The 19,493-nt window shown below is 60.4% G+C and overlaps 1 protein-coding gene across 1 annotated transcript; it reads left to right on the plus strand.

The window, feature by feature from the left end:
* Positions 1 to 3,470: 3,470 nt before the first annotated feature.
* KIAA1755 (KIAA1755 ortholog) lies at positions 3,471 to 18,926 on the plus strand. The gene is made up of 14 exons (XM_027813510.2): positions 3,471 to 4,645; positions 8,296 to 8,493; positions 9,017 to 10,316; positions 10,426 to 10,590; positions 11,261 to 11,384; positions 11,793 to 11,886; positions 12,999 to 13,085; positions 13,745 to 13,861; positions 14,260 to 14,358; positions 14,619 to 14,767; positions 15,959 to 16,091; positions 16,378 to 16,500; positions 17,218 to 17,409; positions 17,489 to 18,926. Exons 1-14 carry the CDS (start codon positions 3,791 to 3,793, stop codon positions 18,431 to 18,433), a joined length of 4,581 nt encoding a protein of 1,526 aa, XP_027669311.2. The 5' UTR covers positions 3,471 to 3,790; the 3' UTR covers positions 18,434 to 18,926.
* Positions 18,927 to 19,493: the final 567 nt, after the last annotated feature.

Genomic DNA, 19,493 nt, shown 5'->3' on the forward strand with positions numbered 1-19,493 from the left:
GCAAACACCCATCAGACTTGCATGCATGGCTATGGCTTTGGAGAGCAGCACTGCAGTCATCATCAGCTCTCGGACCTAGAACAGGAAAACGAGGACACAGCAGCCCAGCAAAATCCCACTTGCAGCCTCTGCAGTGCCATGACCTTGCTGGCCTTTCATCAGTGCTTGCTGAGTCTTGCTTGGTACAGAGGAGAAGGTCCCAAAACCCTCCTATCCATGAAACCGCATCTCAGCAGAGCTGTTTCAAAACAATACTTAAGACACTCAGGACAAGCATTGAGGAACCAGAACCTCTTCCATGGGGAGAAACGAAATTTTATAGGGAGCAGCACAGAGAGGAAGCAAAACCAGAAAGTCATCCTTCTGGGTCTGAGTAAATTTTAAAGTTGAACTGTAAAACCCCTTCAAACAGCACAAACCTTGACCAAACACTCACGTGTTTGGCAAGCAACTGCTGAAACCACATCTAATGCTTGATACGTGGGCTGGTCCTGGTTGTGCTTGATGCAAGGGATGATAGCAGGGAACTGAGCGCAAAATCCTGCCCTGCCCAGCCCAACCCTTCAGATGGGAAAAGGCTTCACCTGATGGGACAGGCTGCTCTGCCAGTCCTGGGAGTGCAGGGGCTGCTGTGCTGGGGAGGAACTGGGCTCCCTGGGGATGTCAGAGCTGGGCTGGGGTTTGCTGGTCTGTATGTGCAGGAAAGGGTCATTGTCAGATGAGAGACAAGAGTCTAGGAGGGCAGGGAGTTGCAGGAGGTCCCTCTCCTGTGCTGCTGGCTGTCCCCTGCCCAGGGCTGCCGCTCCCTGCTGTCCCCAGGCCACCCCCTGCTCCCCAGCTCAGGGCTTCCTCTACCCTCACACACTCCTCAGCACGTGCAGGCAGTTCCCGATACTGCCCACAGCTCTTTCCGCATCTCTTGCGTGATACAATGGCCCAAGCCATGCTGCAATCGCATGCTCAGGCTCCCTGGGGGGACTGCAGGAGCTGGGCTGTGGCTCTGCTCCATCCCCAGCAGCCACCGGCTCGGGTCTACTGGGCTCACCATCACACCCAGACCCTTCCCAGCTGAGCACCTGCAGGGGGCCCAGGACAGCCTTTGGCAGATGCAGGGCAGGCAGGCATTATTGCTCTTTGGGCCATGAGCAAGGACAGCCATATGCATTCATCTTCTGCAAGGAAATCCGGCCACATCGATTTCCCGCAGTGCCACAACCGCCTCGGGAATTCCCCAGGGCCCAGGCAGCGCTTGCTGGTGCCAGAGGCATTGCTGCTGCCACGCGTTAGGCTTTCACTTGCATCTGTGGGGCAGAGCTGTGGGCTGGCAAACACTGCTGGGGAAAAGCAGGGGAAAACCCGGGCACTTGGCATGAAAAGCAAGAGCAGCCTGGCTGGTTTGGGGCAGAACTTGGAAAAAGAGAAGTCCATGGCCAGAAATAAAACCTCCCACTATCCATTTCCAGCCAGGACAAGTTCACTGCCACCAATAGAAGCAGGCTCTGACCAGGACCTGTGGCCACCACAGTTGTCCCCAGACCAACAGGGACTTCACCAGAGCTCTGTGAAATGCTGTCAGCGTCAAAGATGTGAGGGAGCTGTGGCTCCTGCCCTCTCCCGTGTGTGTGGGATTGCTGCCCATCGTCACCTGCAAGTCCCTGACGTTTGATCCAGCAGCATCTAAAAATACAGTTGGGGGACACACAGGGGGCTCCTCCAGTGTTGTTTTCCCAGCTGCAGGATCAACGTGACCCGGCCCCGGCTGTTCCTTGAGCCAGGAGGGCTCTCTGCCAGCACAGGGTCGCTGCTGACGCCAGCCCTGACCGCTGCATCAAACCCAGGCAGCTGGGAACACCCGGGGACCCGAGAGGTAATAAAGCAGGAGCCCTGCGGGGCACGGTGAGCAGCTGCACCCAGTGACGAGGACCCTGAGTGCAGGGGCATGGCCACAAGCAATGAAGCACCCAGCAGGAGCCCAGCCCCAGAGACCATCCCCGATGCTGGGCTCACCACCCTCGCCCTGCCTCCACCCCAACATCCCGGTGACACCCCGGGGGTCCCCCTGGGACCAGTGCTGCAGTCAGTGTGTCTTCTCCGCCCGCCAAGGGCTGCCATCGCCCCCAGACAGGCGGGCTCCTCTCACAGCACGCCAGCTGTGACACAAGGTCTGGGAGCCTGTGGGAGAAAAAAGAGGATGCAGAGAGCCGAGGGGGATGATTTTGCAGAGAAGTAAAAATAAAAATGCAGGAATGGTGACCTCCGGGCAGAGCCTGGGGGGATCTGAATGGTGGCTCTGTGCCGGCTGAGGGGCAGGGCAGGAGGCCACATGCAGCCTGTCCCAGCAGCTGCTTGGGACAAAGAGAACATGGAGAAATGGAGCAGAAAAGGAGGGTGAGCTCATGAGGTCAGGGGCCGCTGGGCACCCAGCAGGCCCCCAGGAGCTCTGTTTTTTGCTGGGCACGCTTGGCCCCCAGCACCCTCACTCCCACCTCCATGCCTTGCTGTCTCAGGGTGTCAGGAGGGCACAGGCAGCTGCTTTGGGGTGCTGCAGGGATGCAGGGTTGGATCCAGCTATGCTGGGTGCATTTGCAGGGTGGCCCAGTTGAGCACAGCTGATAAGGCATGGCAGGGAGCTGGTGGTGGGGTCCCTCTGGGCTCAGCTTCACATCCGTCCCCTCCTGCTTACCGGTGCCACTGCCACGGAGGGATCCAACCGGCCGGTGCTGGGACCCAGACAGTCACACTGCCTTCCTCCCTGCCCGCAGTCTCCTCACCCGGCGCCAGTGCCTGCCAGAAGGCGCATGAGCCAAAGCAAGTTCTTGGGCTCATTTCAGAGGTAACCACACCATTAAAGAAGGTCAGAGCATGATCTCATACTCCCCTCACACTCAGGGAAACTATAAAAAGGCTGAAGCAGAGTAAGAGAACTGACACAATTAAAGGAGCAACCAACCGCTCGTGGGGAAGGGAGAAGCTGGCCCAGTGGGCCCCAATTTGTGTCAGGGATCCCGGGCAGGCCGCTTGGACTGGGTTTGAGCCGAGGGGAGTCCTGCAGGGAGCTGCGGCAGTGCCTGCGTGTCCAGAGCTGCACGGTGGGCTCCAGCTGGGGGCTCCAGCCCTGCTCCCCCCAGCCAAGCCTCTGCCCACCCGGCACGCCTGCCAGTGCCTGAGCCCTTGCAGCACTTGCGATCTATACAGGCAGCGACAGGGCTCTCACTAGCTCCCAAGGAAATGGGAAGCAAACGCAAAGCGCCTGGCGCCGTCCTCGCTCCAAACAAGCCAGCAACCCAGCTGTACCTCCTCCCATCTCAGCTTGTTTTCACAGTGTGTCCTTTGGCCGCTCGCTAATCCCTGGACAATGTTCGTTATCGAGACTGCCCCGGCAGCCAGCGGCCCACGCTGCGGCCATCCTACCCATCCTGGTCCCGGCCCCCACCCCAGCCCCGGTCCCATCCTTGAGCCTGCGCCAGGACCACGGCAGTGGACATGACTGCAGCCCGAGCATGGAGCAAAGGGTCCGAGAGCGCCGGGTGCGGGGGAGGAAGAGCTGTGCCAAGCAGCAGTTTGCATTAGGATAGACCCAATCTGTGGCTTTGGCTTTTATGCTAATTGTTTTTGTATGACTTCTGGTTGCTAAATCACACAATTCTGCCTTCAGTTAGGTACTTTACATCCCTGAAACAGCCCAAAGACCCATCAGAGACACTTTTCTTCTGCTGTGCTTTTAGGCCGATTCAGAAAGAAGAGCCCTGAGCTGCGCAAAGTGCTCTGTTTTCAGTACAGACCCGTGCGGATGGTTTGTATCAACGCTGGCCTGCGTTTATTTAAAAAGGGGGAAGCTGCCACAAATACTGCATGCCTGCATGCATGCACATACATGCAGACTGGATGCCTGCACATGTACATGCACACATACATGCACATGCAGCTCTGTACTTCTCCCGGTGCTGTGAAGGATCCCGCAGCACCGAGCAGTACTGGCCCGGAGCTGCCCGGGGGGGCGGCGGGGGCCGGGGCAGGACCCTCCGGGGGCAGCCACCCCCCGTGGGGCTTTTTTTCTTCCGGGGGTCTCGCACCTCCCCCAGCCCACCCGGAGGGCAGGAGCCGGCACCGCCTCCAGTGCTGCCCGCCCGCCCGCCGCCGCCTGGGGGCATCGGCCGGGGGGGCACAGGGGGGTCCCCGGGAGGAGCCACCACCGCGTGGGGGGCCGGGAGGGGGTCCCCGGGAGGAGCCATCGCCCCGGGGACACCCGGTGGCGCGGCCCTCCGGCCCGGCCGCGTTCCCAGCCCCGGGAGCGGAGCCGGGCGCTCCCCGAGCCGCCCCCGCCAGCCCCCTCCCCCGGCCCGCCCCGCGCGCTCGCTCCTTCTTCGCCTTTTCTTTCTTTTCCCTTCTTTCTTTTTTTTGGGGGGGGATTTTTTGTTTTTGTTTTTTCCCCCAGAAGAGGCGCTGCGGGCGGAGAGAGCCGGGCCGGGGCCGAGGGGGCCGGGGCTGCCCGCCCCCAGCCCGGGGAGGCGGCGGCCGGGAAGAGCCGCCCGCGGAGCCGGAGCCGGAGCGCCGGGCGGTGGGACAGCGCTCGGCCCCGGGGCGAGAGGGAAGGGCGAGCTGTGCCGCGGGCTCCCGGCCCCCCTGCCACTTCCCAGTAAACATGGTAATTCCTTCTGCTTTCCTATCCTTTCTGCTGGCCTGCCCCGCTTGCCACCGGCCCCCGCGACCACCTATGGGCCCCGCACCCCCAGCTCTGCTGAGCACAGGGTGGGCGCTGGGGCGACGGCGAAGGTCGGGGGCGAAGGCGAAGGTCGGGGACGAAGGAGAAGGTCAGGTGCGAAGGCGGCGGCTATGGTCGTTGGCCACTCGGGCAGGCGCGTGTGGGGCTGCAGCCCGCGATGTCTGAAACTTCCCCGTGAAGTTTGGCAAGATGATGGGGCGCAGCAGAACGGGTGCTGCTGTGTGAACCGTGCCTGGCATGCAGGTACGGGACGCTCGGTGGCTCATCCCTGGGCTGGCCGGCTCGTTTGTCGCCAGAGCTGGCATGTGCAATTGCCCCGGGCTCCCGGGCGATGCTGTGCTGAGCCCTGGCCTCCCGCACCGCCAGGCTGGGGCAGCTTGTCAGTTCGCATCCTGCCCTGCCAAAGTTGCTGACAGTGAGAGCTGCAGGAGAGGGAGAGGAATTGCTATTCAGGGCTGGTCCCGGCACTCAAACCTTGCTCCTTCCTGAGCAGGAGGGAGAAAGGAGATGGAGCTGAGTCATCCTGTGGCTTTGGATACGAGTTAAACAACTTTACAGCACCAAAACACCAAAGCCCAACTCATCTTGTTGGTGTAAACCACTTTAAAAAATATGAGTATTTGGGGAGAAATATCAATCTCTATTTAACAGCACTTTGGCTTATTAAAATGGAAATAGCTTTGCAAATGTAAATCTCCTTATGCTCTCTAATGCCTTTTGTTTCGGGTTCTGCGCTCCCTCGCAGCTGGTGGAGAGACATGGGCTAATTGGTTGCTTTTGGATTTCTAACGGCTCCCTGGCTGCCCTGGCCTCAGCTTCTCCCACGAATGCGGAGCCGTGGCACCTTGGTTACCCTGAAAACCTCCCCTAGTAATGAAGTGCTTTGTGACACTCAGTGAAAACAGTTTTAGTCATTCCAGGCCAAAATACTCCCCAGCACAACCCAGGCTGTGTCTGGTGCCTCCATCAGTCAGTAGTTCACTCCCGATGTTGGCTCACACGGTCCCCAATGCTGGATGAAATCCTGGGCGTTTTTATTCCATTGACAGGAATGCGGCTTTGTTTAATTCAGTTGATCCATCCTCTGGCGCATTCCTTTGCTGTGGGGTTTTGGTGGTGGTTCGGAAGATTTTCCTTTTTCCCCTGCAGTGGGGCTGTCCTCCATCCCAGACAGCCCAAATTTATCCCAGACAATTTACCCCAGCTCCGGGCATTCCAGTTCCTCCCCAGTCACTGAGGCATGGGACCGGGAAGGCTGGGGAGCCTGGCTGCATGTGCTACAGCTGCCCCAGGGTTTGGGGGGACGGTGTCATGAGAGACGGTAGGTGTGGGATGGGGCTGCTGGAAGTGTGTGCCTTCACCCCGTTGGAGCGTGGTCTGCACCCCCTGCCCTGCAGAGCCCTCCCCAGCGGCGCAGCCAAGCTGGGAATGGCTGGGTTTGGGGCTGCCCCTTGCCCCGCGATGCAGCCTGCCCGGAGTCTGCCGGCAGCCCCAGTCTCAGGGGACCCGGCTTCTCTTTCTGTTTTCCTTTGCTTTTTTGTCAGTGCCGCACGAGCTCAGCCAGTTGAGGGCAGTTTGGTTTCCAGCGAGCTGGGTTTGGGATGTGCCAGGGCTGTGCAAGGGGGACTCTGGGCAGCGGGCTCTGGCGAAGGCAGGCGCAGGCAGGTCCGGCAGTGCTGGCTTACCTCTCGAGGCAGCATTAGGAGCTGGACGAATCCCCCTTTGCTGTTGCAGATGGCAGCTCCTCACCTCCGTGCTGGAACAGGGAAGGAGCTGAGCTCGGTGGTGCCAGGCAGGGAAGTGGCGGGCACAAGGTTCCCGCAAGGCAAAGCAGGGAGCTGGGCTTTACTCTGCAGTGGGGCTTTTCCAGAGCAAGGTCTCCAGTCCCTCCTAGGGACTGTGTGAAGACCAAGCATAAGAAGACAGGTGGTTCAACGGCAGAAAGCCTGGCAGGGGAACGCATTTGCAGACAGGGCACTAAGAAGGGACTGGCTCTCCTTGTGTTCTGCCCAGGCCCCACGGCTCTTCCTGCCAGGACAAAAGGCAGGAGATTCCTGTGTGGAGACACAGAGAAAAAGTCAAGAATTAACCAAAGCATGACTGCAAAATGCTTTAGCTAAAGCGCCTTAAAGCTAATTAAGCTGAATTAACCAAGGCCACTTTGTCTGTCTATAGGCTCCCAGACCATGGATTAGCTGTCTGAAACTAATGCTCACCTTCAGCTAATCACACCTTCACATAATCCCACCTTCAGATAAGCCCACTTGACTTCCCAGGTGCCCACACAGGAGCATGGGGACGATGGCGAGCCACAGCTGCCCAAGGCGCAGGACCCGGCTGCTGCCCCGGCTGCTGGGAGGATGCTTATCCCTGTGGCAGCTCCCACTGGCTGCCTGCAGCTCTGGGGTTCCCTTAAATCTGGAGCTCAGCCCCAGGTGACTGGCTTGGCTTTGCTGTGGGCTGCAGCCGGAGGCAGAGCTTGGGGTTCCCTGGTACGCGGCGGCTGGCAGAGGTAGCACACGCCATGCTCTGCGGGAGGAGGAGGAGAGCCACCCCGCTGCAGAGCGGCAGACCCCCAGCTGGCCAGGCTGGGCCTGACCCTGCACCACACTGAAACCTGCATCTCTCCTGCAGCAGCACCATTTCCAGTAGAAAGGGTGCCGTTTGGCCACCTGCCCCCAGACACCAGCCGCAGCCTCATTTATTGCTCGGCAGAGCCTCTCCCACAGAATTACACACACACACACACCCCGCCAAGGAGCTGGAGGTCTCTGTCTTTCCCGCTTGCCGATGGGCTCCTTTTGGCAGCCATGGCTGTAGTCAACCCCACGCTGTCTGTAACGCAGCTGGGACTCAGCGGGAGCCGCCTGAAGGCTTCCCTCCATGTACCTGGTGCACCAGTTGGGTCTGCACAGCTGATGTCTCCGGCAAAGCTGGGAGAACAAACTCAGAACCACCAGTTTACACATGACACAAAACTGGCGTCCTTGCACTGGTCTGGAAGTGATGCAGGGGAGGGGGCTGTAACCCGGCAAAGTGCTTCCCAGAAAATGCTTGGAGTACTAATTTTGAGTTTGGCATATTCAGTGATGGGTCTGAACCAAAACACCCTATCTATCTTCAGATGTTTGTCCTTCCTCCCATCTGCTGCATTCCTAAGCGAGCTGCTGAGCCCAGCACATCCCCACGCTCCTCGCCTGGCTCAGCTTAACCCCTTGGCTGCTGCAGCCCCTCCGCCTCCGCATGGCCAGCGTTCCCAAGAAGGGCAGCAGGCTGCGCGCAGGGCTTGTCTCGGGCTCCTTAAACTGCAGCCCAATGCTGGGAACCAGACCCAGCTGTGCTCATGCTTCCCAGCTGCACGGAGCTTGGTGTGCTCTACACCCAGTTCCTCTTCAGTTTCCAGCCCAGGAAGGTTTGGAGCCTCCCGAGCTCATCAGCATTGCCAGTGTGGGCATACCAGGGACTCGGTAGAGGCACGGTGCAGCGTGGGATGTTGGGCACAGGCTCCGTGGGGGGTTATGGCATCCCATTGTGGGGCCACTCTCCCCACCAGTGACGCTTTCCTCCCGCAGGACGTTGGCTCGCTGGACACGGCTGTGCAGAGTGCCCTCCAGGCCCTCTACCCGCCCTTCGAAGCCACGGCCCCCACGGTCCTGGGCCAGGTGTTTCAGCTGCTGGAGACCAGCTACCGGGGAGACGGGCTCTGCTGTCTGCTCCAGTTCCTCATCCCAGCCAAGCGCCTCTTCGAGCACGTGCGGCAGGCAGCCTGCGTAAGCCCGCATGGCCCCGGTGCTGTGGACCCTTGCACCCCACTCCTGGCCATGGGGCGGTTGCCCTGATGTGGGATGACAGCACAGCCATGCCCTGTGCCGGGCTGCAGGCTCTCTCTCTGCATGTCCCTGTCTCTGTCCCCATGCCCTCCCTGCAGAGGGGACCATGGTGCAGCCAGCTCCCTGGGATGGCTCTGGCACAGAGCCTGACACGTATGGTCCCCGTGAAAAGGACAAGGGGACTCCAGAGTCACCCTGTGTTGCCTCTGGGGAGTCTCCAGTGAGGCTTTCCCCTCTGTTAGCACATGGGGAGCACACAGCACCCCAGGAGCGGCCATGGGCTTGGGGTGGGCTTGCAGGGCCCTTGTGTGGCTTGGTTCAGGGATATCCCATCAGGTCACCGGGTCTTCAGTCCCTATGGTGGGAGGTGCAGAGCAGGGCAGTGAGAGCACATGGGCTGGCTGGGAGGGTACGGAGCTGGCAGGGGCTCTTGCTTACATGCTGTGTTCTTCCTCCCTCCCAGGCTCCCTACTTTAACTGCATCTTTCTCCATGAAGGCTGGCCCTTGTGTCTTCATGAGAAAGTGGTCGTCCACCTTGCACCACTCAACCCCCTTCTGCTGCGCCCTGGGGACTTCTACCTGCAAGCGGAGCCCTGCGAGGAGCACTCAGCACGCATCACCGTCAAGCACCTCTCCCAGGACCTGCACACAGTGGAGGAGACACCGGTGCCTGAGGCTGCCTATGCGCTGCTCTTCACCAACGAGTGGCTGGAGGAGATCAACAGCAACCAGGCCAGAGCCCCCCTGCACACCTGCCTGGTGGCCACTGAGAACGGCATCACCCCGCTGCCATGGAGTAAGATTGCCACGCCGGAATTCATCGACAAGCCAAAGGCTGGGGCTGATGGCACGCCTGCAAGCACCCAGCATGGCCCCACTCCTGAAACTGCAGCCGAGCCAGCAGCACCCAGCGTGCTTGTGCCCCATGGCACAGCAGACATCCCGGAGCCCTATGGCAATGTCGTCGGCACCGTTCCGGGCTGCAAGGTCACCTCTTGGAAGTCAGGCCAGGGAAGATACCCGGGACTGATCAAGGTGGACCAGGCTGGGCTGCGGAAGAAGCCAGCCACGCTGGCTGTGCCCAGCCTCTGCGAGATTGTCAGCCAGAACTTGGAAGGGGAGTACGTGGACCTGCTGGAGCTCTCCCAGGAGCAGCTGGACCGCCTGGCCAGGTCCCTGCCACCCGCCTGCCCAGAGGGGCAGATGGGGACCAGGGCCAAGGTGACGCTCCCCTGGGCAAATGGGGGGCTGGGGGCAGATACTTGGCACTGCGGGGAGGTGCTGAGCTCGGAGGAGGGTCCCTGCACCCCGTGCATGGGGACGAAGCTGAACCGGGAGCCGGGGCCACATGGCCCACGGTGCCGTCAGCGCGATTCCTACCTTGCCGCGCTGCAGAACCCAGTGAGCTTCGGCCCCAGGCTGATGGCAGCCATCCTGGAGGAGCCAGATGGCCACAGCCCCCAGCCTCCCCGCCCCACGCCCCGTAAGACCCCTTCACAGCACGGGAGGGGGGCTGGCAGCCCCACACTCCTCACCCGCCGTCCCCGCCGAGAGAGTCCTGGGATGCAGGCGGAGGCACTGGTGCAGCAGGGCAGCTCCCGACTTCCCCCAGGATCCAGCCACAAGTTCTCCTTCTTGAAGGGCCCGTGGCTCGGGATGGCCCCCGGGGACGAAAGAGCCACCAACCAGCACGAAGGGGCCTGGAAGAAGATGTCTGCCATCTACTCGCCCAGGATGGGCAGAGCCAAACCAGCTGGGAAAGGTACCATCCGAGCAGGGCTGCGGCACCTGCCTGGGCTCTGCAGGGGCTTTTGCATTTCTCTGCCTCGTTGCGCCTTGCCAGCTCCTCTCTCCTCTGTCCCCATGGGCAGGTACAGATGTGGCAGCCGCTGCCCCCACAGAGGAACGGTCCCTGGAAGGTACCAGCTGCAAGAACAGTCCCTCTGTGTCTGGCGCTGGCACCCCTGGCCGGGAGCCGCCGGCCTGGCAGGACCTGCACGCCGGGCTGCTGTGCTCGGGCATCGTGTGCCTGCCAGGTACCGCTGGTGCTATGAGATCCTCAGGGGGATGTCAGGAGAGGCCTTGGAGGGAAAACGCCATGCTGCTGGAGAGGGTTTTCTGGAGGAAGGTTTCAGGGTTTTGCTGGAGGCCAGAAAGCCCTCAAGCAGAAAATTTCCTCTGAGCTGGGCAAAAATATTAAAAACATAAAAACAAGCAGTCTGCTGTGAGCAGCTGCCCTGTTCCCAGCTGCATCCGAGCCCTCCCACACCATTCCTCACCAATGAAGCCGTTCAGCTTTTAGCTGCCAAACACTAAACATTTGGCTTCTTCCTTTTCCCAAGAGCCGAAAAACAGTGACAAAAACCATCTTTTTTTCAGCAAAAACGTCCCCAGCAGCTCTGCCCTGGCATTTGCAGGGCTGGCGTTTGTGCTGAGAGCCCTCATGGTCTGGCACTGCCCCACCAGAGGGGCCAGGGGAGGCTGCACTGGGGTGGCCGCTGCATCACTACAGCTGCACGGTGTTAACCCAGGCTGAGCCCCCCAGCCAGGGCAGAGCCCACTCCCGCACCCCTCGGCAGTCGTTTGTGCTTGGCGAGCAGCAGAGCGAGGCCCATGGGAGCCCCAGGCCCACAGGTGGTTGCTCAGGGCTGGTGTTTGCGGCCGGTGGGTGGCTGCTGTAGGGGTCACTCACCCCTTTCCCCACAGGGAGCTCGGACAGGCTGGGCAGGGCCCTCCTCCAGGTGACCACCAGCGGCAGCGCCTGGGGGGCCACATGGTGCTCAGCTGCCGAGCTGGCAAGGCTCATCCTCTACCTCTGCTCCCTCCCCAGGTAAGGGCCAGGAGGACCTGCCAGGGACCCCCTGGCTGCTGCCCGGCTTGGAGGTCCCGGGCAGCCCCTGGGCAGTGCTGGGATGGATGCCCAGCATCCTGCACATGCTGGTTTGGGCACATCCCACATGTCCCCCCCACCCCGTGTCAGCAGTCTTGCCTGCAGCTACACCTGAGGACCCTGTGCCGTGCCTCTGCCAAAGGCACATGTTTCTGAAGGTCTGGCACTGTCTTTGGCTGGGGCATCCCCCAGGGACGGGGCTGCTGCCTGCAGCTGCCGGTTCCTGCCTGGGAGCACAGGACTGCGGGAGGGGGCTTTGAGTGGGTCCTGCCCATGGGGAGGGATCCCCCACTTCATGTGCCACTTTTAACCAGTGCAGTCTGCCTCCTACTTTATTCCCCTTGCTAGGCAAGAAGCAAAGGATGGCGGGCTCACTGTCGTCGTGGATGCCAGGAAGCAGCCACCTGCTCCCGTCCTCTTCTCAGCTCTCCGCTCTGTCCAGGTACACTGCAGTCCTTGTGCCTGTGCCATGGATGTGCCAGGAGGGGTCCCTGCCTGGGGGCAAGTGCTGCTGCCCTTTGGGGGTCCTTCAGAGCCTGCCGTGTGCCCACTGTGCCATGTGATCCCCCAGCTGGCAGCAGCTTCTCCGGCAGCCCCTGGTGCTGTTGTGCCTGGGGCCCCAGTTTTTATCTCGCTCATGGATTTTACCCATAAACTTCACGGTGTAGATTTACCAAGGCATCTCTCAGCTGCCTGTGGCTGCACCACAATGCACTGATCTACAAAGCCCACATCTCTCTTGCTGCTTCCTCCCCAGCAGCCAGTTCTGGCCCCCTGTAGGTCTGGCAGCACTTAAACAACTGCCACTCTGTTCCCAAAGTTGCTGATAAATCTAATTTCTGAGCACGTCTGCAGTGGTGCAGACCGTCCCCCATGGCACAAAGACCCTGTTTCCCCAGCCCCGAAATGAGCTCACACCTGGCACTTGCATCTCTCCAGCTCCTCGAGTGCCAGCTGTGAGGTGCTGGCTGTTTGGGACCAAAGGTCCCTTCCCAGCCCCGCAGGATCTGTCCTTGGCCTCAGCCCCACTGTCGCCTGGCACCGCAGTGTGACCCAAACCCCTTCAGCATCCCGCTAGCTGAGCTCACCTGGAAATCAGCTCTGCAGCGACAGTCAATTGTCCTGTCAGGGTTTCTGTGCCAGTGCTGAGGCAGTGCTGTGGGAGTGCTCTGTGCTGTCCTGGGGGCCATGGGGTCTTCCCTGCCACGGCACCCTTTGCCTCCGCATGCCCAGGGCTTCAGGACTTGGTTGCAGTCTGATAAGTCCTGTGCTGGCCCTGATGCTCTCCATGTGGAGAAGCATTACTGGTATGAGGAAAGGGATTTGCTTACAAGGCTCTTTCCGTGAGTTCGTTCTGCCAGGGAGCTGGTGCTTGGGACAGGGTTATGGCCTGAGCAACCCATTTCCATTGCCCATGCCAGCGAGCTTGGGAGCCTTTTTCTTCGTAATGAGCTCACCAGCCTCAGCTGACTTGGGAAACTGCCGCATCACCGTGGGGAACTTGGGGGCTGCACCATGGGGTTTGCCATGGTCACTCTTCCCTGTCTCCCACAGAGCGTCTCACCAGGCTGCATCCACACCATGCTGCTGCTAGCCGAGAAGGAGCTGGTCACCCACCGTGAGAAGCTGCCTGGGGTTCAGGTGAGCCTGTCCCTTCCTTGTGTCCCCGTGTTGTCTCCCGTGGGAAGAGCCCAGCTAGGGTGAAAGGAGCCTCCCGCCTTGGGGGACCCTCTGTCCTGTCACCTGGAGACCCCAGTTCCCCTGCTTGGGGACCCTGGGCAGAGCAGCACATTGCTGGGGCAGGTCACCCCTGCACCGGGTGCAGCGTGAAGCCACACTGGGACAGGCAGTTGCTGCCCTTGGGCTTGCGGGGCTGCACAGGTGGATGAAAGCTGCCCCAGGGCATCCAGCACTTTCCCAATTACTTGCAGTGGCCGGATACAGGCACTGGGATAATAAATCTAAACTTGAAAGAGTTTATTGCTCTTCTAGTGCTGCTCAGTTTAATTAATACAATGTGAAATATTAATGAACTTGATTAGCTGGCTTGGCTGTCATGGCAGATTATTGCAGTGCCAGCAATCTCCCGTGCATTTAAGCACTGCGGAGCCACTGGGTGATGCTCCAAGTTGGAGCTGCCACATGGTGTGCTCAGCCCTGCCGGCAGGCAGCACCATTAATGGGGCAGGGTGCTTAGGGCAGGAGGGGGTTATGGCCCCTGCTCCAGGTTGCCCCTGGGGATGTTTCTAGGGAGGGACCTGGCATGGTCTGGCAGCACTCATAAGCCCCATGCCCCACAGGTGGAGACCCTGACATCGTTGAAGGCTCTGGGCCGCTATGTTGACAGCTCCCAGCTGACACAGGAGCTGGACGGTGCCTTCCCCTACTGCCACGGCGAGTGGGTTCAATTCTTCCAGGTGTCTGTTATCACGCCATTAGCCATCACCTCACCTCCCCACAGTGCCCCTCCATCCCCACCACAGCTTCTATGTCTTGCAGACATCCCTGGAAAAGTGACAGGAAAGCCCAGGAGAGGGGAAGGAAAAGGAAAGCTCTGGGCACAGGAGGGCAACCCCCTGCTGCCTGCTGCTGACTGCTCCTACCTGCTTCTGACTGCTCCCGCCTGTAACTGCCCAGCCACCTCCACCTCCCCTTCCTCCTCATCTTTTACCTTGTGCCTCATGGTATTCCCTGCTCAGGCCTGGCACTGCTCCTCCTCCTTTTCCTCCTCCTCCTCACAGGCAGGCTGCCCTCGTGCCCCGCTGCTTGCCCAGCCACCCTGGCCCCACTGACCCTCTGTGTGTCCCACCTGCAGAAACTGCATCCCTTCACAGCCAGCCTCAGGCAGGCATCAGAGCTGCTGCAGAACTGCATCCAGGAGCTGCGAAGCGCCGATGCACTGGCAGGGATGCAGGTAACGGGGGCTGCGGCACCGTAAGTTGTAGACATTTCCAAAGAGCCTGTCCGCTCTTTGTTTAGCACACATTAACATTTCAGCCTGGTTGCCCAAAACTTGGTGCAGCCACTCCCAGACTGACCACTCCTGGCTGCAGGACTGTCCCCTGTCCCTTCACTTGTCCCTTGGGGCGCAGCCCCAGGTGCTTGGCCTGTGCTGGCCTGGGAACCACCCCGTGAGGCCCCAGGTGAGACACATGTCCGACCCTCCCTCCGCAGGATGCAGCTGTGTGCATCGGGAAGCACCAGGAGCTGATGCAGAGGGTGCTGAGCGACCCGCAGCTGGTGCATGTGCAGCGCGAGGGGGGGGCCGTGCTGGCCAGGCTGCGCAGGGAGGCGGCCCGGCTCGGCACCTCTGCTGATGTCAGGTAGGAGGGGGCAGCTTTGCTGGTAGAGGGGTCCCAGCACTGGGGACTCCTGGCCTGTGCTGGCCAACATGGCCTCCTCCCTGGGGACAGCCCCATCCCCCAGAGCATCAGCATGCCCGGAGCTGGTGCCTTGCTTCCTCCTGACCTGCCAACCCTCCGACCCTGGAGCTGGTGTCACAGACAGCCCTTTGCAGGGTTTCTTGTCACCCCAGCTGGGGAGAGTGCATGGGTCCCTGGGACAGTCCTCTGCCCGACACCAGGCTCCAGGGCTGCTCAGTGCAGCCCGCAGCGTGGCCCGCAGCGAGGCCCCCAGCAAGGCCTGCAGTGAGGCCCCCAGCGAGGCCCCCAGCAAGGCCTGCAGTGAGGCCCCCAGCGTGGCCTGCAGCGAGGCCCCCAGCGAGGCCTGCAGTGAGGCCCCCAGCGTGGCCCGCAGCGAGGCCCCCAGCGTGGCCCGCAGTGAGGCCTGCAGCGCGGCCTGTAGTGAGGCCTGCAGTGAGGCCTCCAGGCTGGTCTCAGGCAAAGCCACTAGATGGGGCCAAGCCCTGGCAATTCCGTGCTCGTCCAGCAATGCCACACTTGTCCGGCAGTGCCGCATGCATCCAGTGATGCCGTGCTTGTCCGGCAATGCTGCGCTTGTCCAGCAGTGCTGTGCTTGTCTGGTGATGCTGTGCTCGTCCAGCAGTCCGTGCATGCAGGTAGCATTAATCCCACTGCTCCCGTCTCTCAGCTGGGCTGCACCGACAGCCAATGCTTTCCCATCCCTTATTTGCCGGCATCCATCTTGCTCCATGGGACGGAGAGATGTAAGGGCACATGCGGGGCTCCCCTGCAGCATGCCTGGCATGCAGGGCCTGGAGCCCACTGCCCAGCACACCCCAGGGAGTGCCCTTGTGGCCCAAGGTGGGCTCTGAGGATGCACAGGGTGGGTGGGGAGGAGGTCTCTTGGTGGGCTCCTGACCTGGCCACCTACTGGGCTCTCGCCAGCCACCCATGCGGGGTCATTGCCCATCCTCTCCCTTGGCTCCTGGCTGCCTGCATGGCCACATGCCAGCACCTGCTTCCATGGAGCTGCCCCATCCAGAAGCTTCTTCCCACTGGAGAGCTGCCTTGGCCAGCATCTTCAGGAGGAGCTTGACCAGCAGCATCTGGCACTGATGGCCCCTCTCTCTCCTCCCCAACCACCACAACCAGCATGGAGTCAGCTGAGGGGCTGTACAGCCAGCTGGAGGAATTGCTTCACGACCTGGTGTCCCAGTCCAACAGCTGCCTGGAGCACCTGGAGTTCCTCCGAAAGGTCCAGGAGCTCAAGACTGAGTTCGGCAAAGTAAGTTGGGTGTCCCTGGGGTGCTGCTCCGGGTGCGGCAAGTTGAAGTTGTCCTCTGCGGTGTTCCCATGGCTGATCACCTTGGGTACATTTCCTTGGGTTTTGATAATGAAGGAAGCCCAGAGAATAACAGGATTGCCTGAGCTTTGAATTTCATTAAGGGGTGACTGTGCATAACCGCAGCTGGGACGGGATGCCCTGGTCAGGGAAGGAAGGGGAGGTGCTGCGGAAGAGCTGCTGCCAGCAGCCAGTCGCACCTGACCCTTGACCCTGCTCTCTTTTGCAGCTGGGGTGCTGGCTGGACGGGGAGGCGGCGGCACAGCTGTGGGAGATGGGCACCGAGGAGTGGAGCTCCGACAGCTTCCAGGGCTCTGACAAGCAGTTTAATGAGTTCCTCGTCCAGGCAACAGTATGTTTGGAGGAGGCTTTTCTGTAACATGCATCCTTAGGGTATGGCTGCCAGCAGTGCTATTAGGTGACTCCGTCCCCTGCCTGGCACTTAGCAGAAACTGAAAATGCCAAATTAGAAATATCTGAACATTGTTAACAAAGTTTGATACAATCAGCCCAAATCCCCCAGGTTTGGAATCAGGCTTCTGGGCAAAACTGTGTCCCCAGGCTGTCTGCATCAAGCTGCAGTTGCCAAGCCCAGGTTTGCAGGTGTCTTTGGGCAGCCTTGTGCCAGCAAGGGAGCAGTTGCACAGCTCCTTGGTGCACTTTGTGCTGGGGCTCCTGCTCCCAGCCTGCCTTGTGCTCTGTCCTTTGCAGCCCTCCTCCCACAGGGCTAGGCTGCAGAGCCTGGATGTCCATCAGACTGTTGTCTGTGGTGACAAGGATGGGTTCCTGCCATACCTCTGCATACAGAGGCCCTTTAGTTACATGCACTGCAGGGAGGATGAAGCAAGGTGACTCCACTTGGGAGAGGACAATACGTTTGCTGCATTTTTAGCCAAGCCAGGACAGAGCAGAGATATGGAGAATCCCCATTCTCTTTGTTTCTTCTCATTTGCCCAGAAGTAGTCCCTGTATAGCTCTGATAGAGCCTCACCCTGCACACACGTCCCAGTGCAGCAGGTCAGCACCATTCCCTGAGCGTGGAGCTTGTTCCTTCCTGCTGTCCCTGCAGGCTCAGTACCAGCATGGCCTGGCCCTGTGTCAGGAGGCGGCTGAGGTCCAAGATGCAGCTTTCCCCGAGGCAGACCCCTTCCAGGTGGCTGCAGCCCTTTTCCGGACAAAGCTGGTGAGCTTCTACAGGCAGGTGGAGCGGCGGCAGACTGAGCGGGAACTGCTGCAGGAGCTTGACCGGTTCTCCAGCAAGGTGGGTGCATGGGCTCTTCTCCTGCAGGACCTGGTGCCAGCTGGGCAGCCATGGAAACAGCTGCTCTTGCCTTCTCTAGATCACAGGGCTGAAGCTGGACTGCAGGCAGTGCTCAGCCCGGGGGAAGTGTGGGGAGGGCCAGGCGCTGCAGTGCCTGCAGACCTCCTTCCAGAAGCTGTCAGTGGAGTTCGCCCTGGAGAAGCTGCAGGACATGAAGGCTCAGGTGCGCATGATGCAGAGCAGCCGAGGGCTGGCAGCCTGGACGGAGGCTCGGCACAGGTACCAGGAGACCCGGCAGATCCTGGAGGAGATGCTGGCAGAGCTGCAGGAGGCCTGGGGAGCGCAAGCTGACAGGCAGGGAGACTCCTTCGTCCCTCCCAGCTCAGGGTCTGCAGCTCCTTTCAAGGAAGCCCCAGTCTGCAAAGCAGCCACCAGCCCCAAGCCAGTGGTGTCAGGGGGCCAGGGGCCAGTGGAGCAGCCAGAGCCCAGTGCCGGGGCGCCAGGGCAGCCCTGGGCCAGCAGCGTTCCTGAGCCTGCACAGCCCCGCTGCCAGCAGGGGCCAGAGGGTGACCGTGCCTTTCACCACCACGAGTCTGCTAACTCCTCCCTCCCAAAACCTGAGAGCGGAGCCTGCTTGGGAGCTGCAGGACACCTTGCCCAGGAGCGCAGCCATCCACTTCAGAGGAATCCCTCAACCCTGCCTCCACGAGTGCGTTTTCCAGGTGCTGACCCATTGTATCCCACCACTGTGTCCCAGGGGACTGTCTCAGCCTCTAGCACACACCATCCACCTGCAGATAAGCAGGCAGAAGCCACCCAGTACTTCCAGGTTTCCAGCCAGAGCAGTTTCTCCTCAGAAGACTCAGACTCACAGAACTCCACTGAAGAAGTCCCAGCAGCACGCCTGGCTTTGCCCCGGGACCTCCAGAGTCCCAGACCACCTTACCCCTCTGAAAAGCCCCCCCCGATTGTTTACCTGGAGAACCACCACACCGAGAGTCCCGCTAAAGCAAATGCCAAGTAAAACCAGTCCTTTCCAGCTGGGGCTGTTTCTGTCCAGTTGTGGAAGTCTAGGTCACTGACTGGATGGAATGTCCCATGCTCGGAGGTGGGACACTGGGACCTGTTGCCTAACCCTCGGTCCCAGAATCCTTCAGTTCCCTGTACTTAGCACTTGCCCTGCTGTGGAATGGCAGTAACCCCATCACCAGCCTCATGAGGTTCATTAATAATCTACTAGGTGTGTAGCAATCCTTGTATAAAGTGCATTTATCCCTACAAGCGCCAGGTTTATCTCAGAACATCAGTGAGGGTTGCCTGCCGTCAGCAGCCATGCTTGGAGTGTCCCAGGGCAGCACAAACCTGTGATGAGGTGTTTCTGCCTGCTGGCCCCACCACGTTCCCTGCTCTGCTGCTTGATTCTACTGACCAAGCGACAGCGACAGGAATTTTGTTCATGTGCACTCATTAACATGGGACTAACATTATTAATGTTAATAAACGTGAAGAGAAGCTCCCAGTGTGGTCCTCATGGAGCAGAATGAAAAGCCATGTCCTACCAAGAGCCAGGCACTGGGCTGCTTGCCAGGGCTCCCTGCTGCTGCCCCAGCCCAGCACCAACAGGCAGCCAGCACCACCATGAAAGCCTCCTATGCCCCCTGCACGGGCTGTGGCTGCAGCCTGGCTTTCCTGCCCACTGCCAGCATCTTGTTGCTGGTAGGGTGGTCCTGCTCAAACTGCTGCTGGCTTGTCCCTGCTGTGCCCTGCCCTGCTGCCGGGCTGCAGCCATTTGCAGAATGAGTCCCTCCCCCTTTTGTAAGGGTTAAATGCCTCTGTCTCTGGTTCTCACTCCCATCCGACCTCCTCCCCAGTACATGGGCAATGATGGTGTCATCCTGCCCAGCCTCCCCACTCGCTGGGAACATGCTGTCCCAAAGTCCTGGGGATCTGGCTGAGCTGGGCACGACCTTGCTGATCGCCATCCGAAACAGCCTGGGGTCCCCAGAGACCCCATCCCTGCAGGTGCATCCTGCCAAGCTACACCGCCTGTTTGGGCACCTGGGAGCAAGCAAAGCCAGGTGGGG

The sequence above is a fragment of the Falco cherrug genome, chromosome 10 (genome assembly GCF_023634085.1).
Source record: "Falco cherrug isolate bFalChe1 chromosome 10, bFalChe1.pri, whole genome shotgun sequence".
In the NCBI taxonomy this organism is placed as follows: domain Eukaryota; kingdom Metazoa; phylum Chordata; class Aves; order Falconiformes; family Falconidae; genus Falco; species Falco cherrug.